This window comes from Pundamilia nyererei, unplaced genomic scaffold, assembly GCF_000239375.1.
Source record: "Pundamilia nyererei isolate P.nyererei 1_Seehausen unplaced genomic scaffold, PunNye1.0 scaffold00015, whole genome shotgun sequence".
NCBI classification, from domain to species: domain Eukaryota; kingdom Metazoa; phylum Chordata; class Actinopteri; order Cichliformes; family Cichlidae; genus Pundamilia; species Pundamilia nyererei.
The window spans coordinates 1148330-1156916 of record NW_005187416.1 but is presented as its reverse complement, the minus strand read 5'-3'; the positions used below and the strand labels follow the sequence as shown (position 1 = coordinate 1156916).

Below are 8587 nucleotides of genomic sequence, written 5' to 3'. Positions count from 1 at the left end.
TGTCTTCAAAGTTTTATTTTTGAAATACGATGTAAGTACAACTCCTCCGGTTTCATATGCAAAAAAAATTATTGCGCTAGCTTACGTGGTTGCAGAGCGGGATTTAAAAATAGTTATGCAAAACAGAGCGTGCCCGCTCCGACCGGCTCTAAAGGGTTAAATTGTCTTTTTTTCAGATTCCAAAGTTGTAAATGTGTATAAAAATTCTTTGAACTGTAAAGTTTGATTTCTATTTCCACTGAGAAATTACAAAATATATAAAAAGTAACTAAAATAGCAACAACACAATTCTTGAAGGATGTTGTTGAGTCCAGTATACAACCTATTCAGAATTGAGGTTCTTTCATTCAGAGACAAAAAGTGAAAAAGCTGCTCTCTAATTTGAGAATATGAACAAACACGCACAAATATACTTTGATATTCATTAATGTAATGGGCACCTGACAGGACCTGACAGCCATTTCCATGTGAAATTGTGTATAATTGTAACTTAAGAGTGAAAGCCACTGTGACACAACCCATCTTGCCTGTGGTGATACATTTTAAAGAAACATCTAAAATATTGCCTCTCATATATCTTGTTACGTCTTAATAACAGACAGAAGGGATTTAAAACATAAAGTCCATACAAATTTGTTTTGGAAGTGATGAATTACTTTTCCTCCTCAGAACATTTTACATCTGCAATTTCACTTCCACTCAAGTGCAATTTAAGCAACTAAGAGCACAGGCAGCTTGAACGGGGTGTTTTGGGACACTCTTCAAGGCGTGTTGGATCCGACTCTAAGAGATAACAGTGATTTGTGGGGAAAAACTGCCATGCAATTTGAAGGAGAAGAAGTGTAAAGCAAGTAGAAGGATGACTGAGAGCAACAGGGTCACTAAACATGCTGCTAGTGTGCAATAAAATCCAGTGCTGGTGTAGGAGCAGAGAAGAAGAGAACTCAGTTATTGGGTAAGCGGCAGCCTGTAAACAACTTAAAACCCCTCGGCGTTGGGTCTCACTCGACTGTGAAAGGAAAACCCTGATGGTTGTGTTTTCTTACCCTGTGAAGTATGAGAGGCAGTGAGAGTTGGAGCAATACAGACTGCTTTCTTCACTGTTAACATTGTTAGTGTCAGCCAGTCTCATGGTGCTCTCCATCACTTAGGGTCACAATATTTAGGACTCAAATGCATTAGAGGAGATGCCGGCTATATGGCTGTATTTGTTTTGTCTGCCGAGCACAGGGAGTAATGATGGTGGAGGTCCAATGAAGACTTTACATAGCTGCAAGTTACAGAGCTATATTGTGTGTGCTTTAAGGCCCGAGGTTGACAGAGTGGCAGAGAATTTTCATTTTATGGAAGTCATTTAAAATTGATGGTTTTTCACGATATCTCCTTTTGCATTGCTGAAGCAATAACACTGGTAATTGGTTACATTTGTTTCTATTTTTTGGCTTAGTATTACTGCCTTCATCTTTATTACCCTGCATATATATGCGGGATCTCGTGATATACTGGACTTGAATGAAATAGCCTGGAGGCAACATATGGTAGCTAGCAATTAGCATGTATTTACTTATTTTATGGAACTCTTTAATCTGCCCAGTTAACACAAGTGTGCTTTCACACATGTTAACCAGGTCATTTGGTCTATGCCAAGGAATAACAAGACATATTGTTGCTTCTTCATTCAGGAGCTATACTGAGATCCCAAGGAGGAGGCTGGGGACTAAACAGCAGCCCATACTGCTCTTTTCTGCCTCACAGGCACATATTGTGTAACATTATAAAGGTATAACTAACTGTATGCATTATTGACCAAGTGCTGTGCCTAAAATCAAGAACTGACTCATTTGTGTGGCATTGCCACATGAAACCGTTTTTTTTGGGGGGGGGGTTTGGTGAAGCTGTTGATAAGAGGTCTTTTAAACAGCTAGTGCCAATATCTTTTTGTTATTCCAGGCAAAGCTGAATGATAGTTGGAAAAACATGCTGAAGTGTTGCTACTCTGCTCTGCTTTACTTTTAAAATCCCAGCAGAAATAAGGTTAAATTAAATTCGGTATTTTTGCTTCTGTTAATTTGTCAGGGAAAATCGAATCTTTAGTCAGTAAGGTTGGATGCAATTCACACTCACTGGCCAGTTTTTTAGTTACACCTGTTTAACTGCTCTTTAACAGAAATATTTAATTAACAAATATCTAAGTGCTGAAGCTCAAACTGAGCATCAGAATGTGGATAAAAAAGTGATCTAAGTGATTTTGAAACTTGCATGTTTGTTGGTGGCATAGATTAAAAAAAACATGCCTGGTCTAACTCTGTGACATTTGGATGGCAGAGTCAGAATTCGGTCTGAACAAACATGAAAACATGCATTCATCCCCTTGTAGGTACTGCTGGTGGTGTAACGGTGTGTGGGATATTTTCTTGGCACACTGTGGACCTCTTAGCACCAGCTGAACATCATTTAAATTCCACAGTCTACCTGAGTATTGTTGCTCACCATGTCCATCCTTTTATGACCACTGTGCACCCATTTTCCGATTGCTGCTTCCAGCAGGATAAAGGACTTTGTCACAAAACTCAAATCTCAGATTGGTTTCTTGAACCTGACAAGTGAATGTACTCACATTTCAATCCAATAGAGCAGCTTTGGGATGTGACGGAATGGGAGATTTGCATGATGGATTTGCAGCCAACAAATCTGCAGCAACAGTGTGATACCATGATATTGATATCGAGAAAAATCTCTGAGGAATGTTTCCGGCACCTTGTTGGATCTTTGCCATGAAGAAATAAGATAGTCCTGAAGGCAAAAAGGGCTGGAATGCTGTACTAGCAAGTTGTACCTAATAAAGTGCCCAGTGAGTGCAAGTTGGAAGTGTATTGTAACAATAAGAACATTCTGACATTAGGCTGACAGAACTTCACAAATCACTCAGGTACACATAATATTAAATAATTTATACAACGTGAGAATATATATTTACATATTTTACCAAAATTTCCTGGGATGTTGTTTGAAAAGCACAGAAGAGCAAGGGACAAACTTGACCAGAAACATTTTTGGTGAGAAGCCTTTTTTCGGCTTTTAATTTTCACTATACGCTTATAATATCCTGTTATACTGTAAATTACAGCCATAACAACTAACAGTCTGTTAATGATTTTTAAAGTAATCTAGATTTTGAATTGCTATAAAAATAATTTCTAACTATAAAATTTAATCATTGGTCTATTTTTCTGTACCATCTCAAATGAATCTTGCAATGCGTCTGGCAGCAAGCAGTGGAATGCTGTGTGGAATTCTATTTTTCACGTAGTCACGATCCATGTATTTAGTTTAACTGACAGCTCTCGCAGTGTGACTGGCAGCTATCGCACCAACCCAAAACAAACCAAAATGAAATGGGCATATGCATCAGAGCTCATTTTTATCTAAATGGAACACAAACACGAGAACAAAGCTGAGGTCAGTGTGACTCACTCAAGCAGTTTATTGCCTATAGGGGTCATGTTTTTGTGCAGAGCCATGCCCCTCTTAAAGCTACTGCTGACGTAAAAGGTTGACTGCAGAGATGCTTTCATGGTGCTGATAGTGCTGGAGCAGCAGGTGGCATGCTTGTTTGTGTGTGTGTGTGTGTGTGTGTGTGTGTGTGTGTGTGTTTGTGTGTGTGTGTGTGTGTGTGTGTGTGCATATGTGTGTTGGAAGGAGCTCTGAAACATAATGTGAGAATCAGCTTCTGACAGCTCTACCACAACATCCTGTCTTCCCATTAGCACGGCGAATGTTTGGCACGATTGGCTGCTGAATTACTGTAGACATTAGGAGTGTGGGACCCACGGACACATCAAAGTCATCAAAAGACTAGCTCTAAAAGGATGGAGGTCTTCTGTGGTTTTAATGGCGGATTTCTTTTTTTGTGTGCAAGGCTTTTAGTTGCCCACATGTTGCACCATGATTATCTTTGTGTTTCTCTCACCAGGGGGAGTGTGGGTGGATAAGAGAGGCCGACTTGCAGCCCTCACCATGGGATTTTGTTGGTTAGGACTAGTGAGAGAGAGGCACAAAATGCCAGCAATAAATACCACAAAATTTATACTGAATGCAAAGTTGTGATTTATGAATTTTGCTACTTAGGGACAACATGGCTTTAAGGTACACTTTTACTGCTACTGATGCTTTTATCTGTGTTGTAACTGAGTACAAACACATCTGAATGCACAGACAGGCACTTTTAGGGTTAGTGCGCATGTTACAAAGTAGCAATGTTACATTGTTACAAAATAACACTATTACTGTGGTCACATTGCATTGTACAATGACTGTACTAAACATGTAGCTGGAGTTTGACCTATATTCACAATGTTTCTTTCAAAGTACTGTACAGTACTAAATTCAGTAATCACATTACAGCTTCAGCTACATTGTTACATCTGTTACAAAGGTTTTACAGTTCTGTGCAAAATATAATTATTAAAAAAGACCATTATGATAAACACATCAGCATGACTTTATTTAAAAAATGGTTTTGTTTGAATACGTGTAGTTGAAAAAAAAATTCAGCATCATATTTTCCTACAGGATAGAGTATTTAGTCCTTTAGCTGTTTAGTATAATGCCTGTGGAGAGAGATTGTCAGTGTGGACTGCCTCTCTGGCAGGAGGCTTCAGATGTGATTTAAACCTCCTCTCCAACATGAACAAATTACTCAGGTTCAATTGCAGTTGTTACCAGTTACTGTGCCCTAGTGGCTCAGTAAATGTGGAAAAGTTTTTTCAGTCAAAAATTTTGTTCATGTTTATAAATGTTACAAATTTGGAGAAAGCTCCACATCTATAGTTAGGTAGCAGTGATTTCATACTATCCTTGGATAAAAAGGAGAAAAAAATAGTTCTGGAAAAGACACAGCTAACATAATAACTAATAAATATAATACAGCAGGTGGCGGTGAGCCATTTCCTGGTCTGCAATGGTACCTCTCTTGTTTTAGTGTACTCATCATTAGCACAGCAGCTCGCTCTGCTGTAAATAACATCTTTTCAGCTGGTGTCCATCAGGCACTGAACTTGTATTTCACACCCCACATAAAAAATAAACCCCAAGCGTTGCCACTCTGCTAATTCCATCTCACAATAGCAGCCAAATTATTTCTCTGCATGCTCAGGGTCTACCAAAAGGGATAGTGAAGTAATTTTGGTCAGGGAAAATGAGCGCATTAGAGTATAATGCCTTGCTCGGGTATTAAATGCTATTGGTATCAACAATACAAAAACATGTTGAGAATATGTTTATGAGAATGACAGAAATGCATACAGAAAAAGAAGGGACCAACATGGAAGCGACATAAGTGAGTAAAACTGGTCCAAGTAGGCTGAAGCTGGTGTGGTATAACTCCAGGTATGTGGACAGGAGCTCCGGTGCTTAACGGAATGCACACCCCTCATCCAGTGATCCCAGCTGGGGGATGAAAAGATAGCATGTAGCCGTGTACACTTTGCATCATATCCATACATCCATCCATTTTCTTCCGCTTACCCATGTCCGAGCCAGGGGGACAGCAGCCTAAGCAGAGAAGCCCAGACCTCCCTCTGCCTGGCCACCTCCTCAACCTTGTCCGGGGGAACACCAGGCCAGCTGAGAGATTTAATTTGTCCTGGGTGTGCCCCTCCTCTCGGTGAGACATGCCCAGAACACCTCACACAGGAGGTCACTCAGGGATGGCCAAACTCTTCACTCCATCTCTAAGGGTGAAGCCAGCCACCCTTCGGAGAAACCTGATTTCCGCCGCTTGTATTCGCAATTTTGTTCTTTTGCACACTACCCAAAGCTTGTGACCACAGGTAAGGGTAGGGATGTAGCTCAACCAGTAAATCGAGAACTGTGCTTTTACACTCAGCTCTCTCTTGACGACAATGGATTGGTACAGTATTCACCTCACTGTGGCAACAGCAATCCATTTGTCGATCTCTGGAGTGGGCACTCCATCCTTTTCTGGCTGAGGACCATGGCCTCAGACTTGGAGGTGCTGAGCCAAGCCTTTCACCCATTGGCTATGCCTAGAAATTCTGTCCATAAAAATAATGAATTGGTGACAGGGAGCAGCCCTGTTGGAGTCCAACACCCACTGGGAATTAGTTCGACTTATTGCTGGCTATGCGGACCAAGCTCTTGCAGCGGTTATATAATCAGCAATGGGTAGCAATGGGTGTCTGGCCCATTGCTACAAGGCTGATGAGTCTGATCCCCCTATAGTTGGAGCACACCCTCTGGTCCCACTTCTTAAAGATGGGAACCACCCCGGTTTGCTAATCCAGAGGTACCTCCCCTGATCTCCGTGCAACATTGTAGAGGCATGTCAACCGAGACAACCCTACAACCCCAGAGCCTTCAAGAACTCAGGGTGAAACTCATCATTTTTGTAATATATATTTATGGAAATGTAACTTGTATGTAATATATAATATATATGTCTTGTAATATATCTATACTAAAGCACTTCTGGATGGATGCAAACTCCATTTCGTTGCCTTGTACTTGTGACATGTGCAATGACAATAAAGTTGAATTCTATTCTAATTCTATTCTATTCTATCAGCCCCAGGGGATCTGCCACCAAGGAGTTGTTAAACTGCCTCAGTGACCTCCTTCAATCTCCCTTGGAATGCTGTCAAAGTTCTGCCGGATGTGGGAGTTGAAGATCTTGTGGACAGGGACCTCTGGCAAGTGGTGATCAGTTGACAGCTCAGCACTGCTCTTCACCCAAGTGTTTAGAACATATGGTTGCATATATGGATCTGATGAAACGATTACAAAATCGATCATCGACATGCGGCCTAGAGTGCCTCTGTTTGAATGTGGTGTTTGTTATGGACAAACTGTGGTTTGCACAGAAATCGAGTAACAGAACACTGCTTGAGTTCAGATCTGGCAGGCCGTTCCTCCCAATCATGCCCACATGAGCATTGGAGCCTATCAAGAGGACAACAGAGTCCACAGGTGGAGCATCCTCAAGCAACTCCAACATACAGGCAGCAAGCTGAGGGCATACTTTGCATCATCTATAAAAGTAATTTTTGCTTACCTGTATTATTGTGGTATATGTTGTAAAGATCATAAAGCCATTTAAGGCAAATTTTAGGGCACATACATAAAAATCACTTAAGCTATATTAGGACGTAATAATACTCTGTGGTCTCAGGGCCAGTATATTAAAAACAAAATGCAATAACTCAATGGAGCAGATGTAGTGATGTTTACTTCTTGAGCAAACCACACACTGAAGGGAATTGCAGCTATTATTGTTTTCTCCAATTGCCGACCACCTTCTAGTGTGCTTCTAGGGCCTACAAGAACTTTAGTTTATTACGCTCAGAGCTAAATTCAGAAGTCTGGAACTAATCCACACTACCTAGTGAACTTAATATTTTTAAAGCCATCAAAAAATGTGATATTTTTTATTTTTCTAACTTTAACTATTAAGTTATATTTGTTATATCCACTAGTCAAACTAACAATACATTTCCTTCTTATATCTGGAATTCCATTTTTGCAGCAAAGTATTTAAAATTTCAAGACATGTCACAAGAATTTGTTTGTAAAATCTAAAATGTGTGTATGCAAAAATGTGTCTAATTAAAATAGCCAGTCAAAATACAAAGACACAATTGTGAGACAGGATCTTCGTGTTTTCTTTGAACAAAATAGAAGCAACATCTTAAGTAGTTGCTTGAGCATAGGTGTGTTACTGAGGCACAAGTAAGACGAACAACAATCCTGTTTAAATAACAATAATCATGCATTTAAAAGTTTATTAGAGACCAAATGTTTTTGTAATGTATTTCCTACATGAAGGTGCATGGCAGTTAGGTTAACAAAGTGAACAGAGTACAGTGACAAGCTGTTCATATAAATATAATAAGTCTATGCTGTAATAAAACAGAGACCTTATTTAAAAGTCGGCCTGCATACTCTGGATTATGCCAGTAGAGTATTCAGTGTGCTCCAAGAGCTAGTAATGAGCACCAGAGTTAACTGCTTACCAGTCTTAAAAATCATTCATCACTCTACAAATAAATTATTCTGCTGTTTATGTTCACTCTCCTAAAACCTCTTCAAAAAGGCCAAAGGTTTGAAGATCTTTAAATGTTAATATAGCTCAGAGAGAGTACAAGGAAGCAACAATTCATACTTTATTAGAACTGGTCCTCTGAAGAAAGAAAGCCTCAGAAAGTAAAGGAAAAGACCTGGAAGTTTGTTCAGTAAGAGATAATAAAATATTAGTGGATCAGTGATAGATGAACGTACCATAGACATAGAGGGTGTAGTCATCGTAAGCCTCTCCAATTGAGTTGGATGCCACACAACGGTAGGTTCCATTGTAGGACTTGTTTAGATTTTCAATGTAAAGATCGGCGCCGGTGATAACTGCATGGGAAGGTACGTCGTCATCCACCTTCAACCAGTTCACCCGCTGTGGCCTGAAATTAAAACACCAGAGTAAGTACAGGAGTAAGATCACATTGCTCTTCATCAGCTAGTTTCGGCCAGTCTTTGAGATCTTTTATTGATCCCCTATACCAGCAATACCTTTTATATA

General features: G+C 39.9%; 1 protein-coding gene across 5 annotated transcripts in view; it reads right to left on the bottom strand.

Annotated features, from left to right (window-relative positions):
- cadm1a (cell adhesion molecule 1a) overlaps nucleotides 1-8587 on the bottom strand; it is a 456892-nt gene that overhangs the window by 62265 nt on the left and 386040 nt on the right. For all 5 annotated transcript variants that reach the window (XM_005725349.1, XM_005725351.1, XM_005725352.1 and 2 more), the window contains one exon: nucleotides 8296-8468. In XM_005725349.1, the coding sequence (XP_005725406.1) occupies nucleotides 8296-8468 (173 nt within the window). The remainder of the gene's footprint in view (nucleotides 1-8295; nucleotides 8469-8587) is intronic.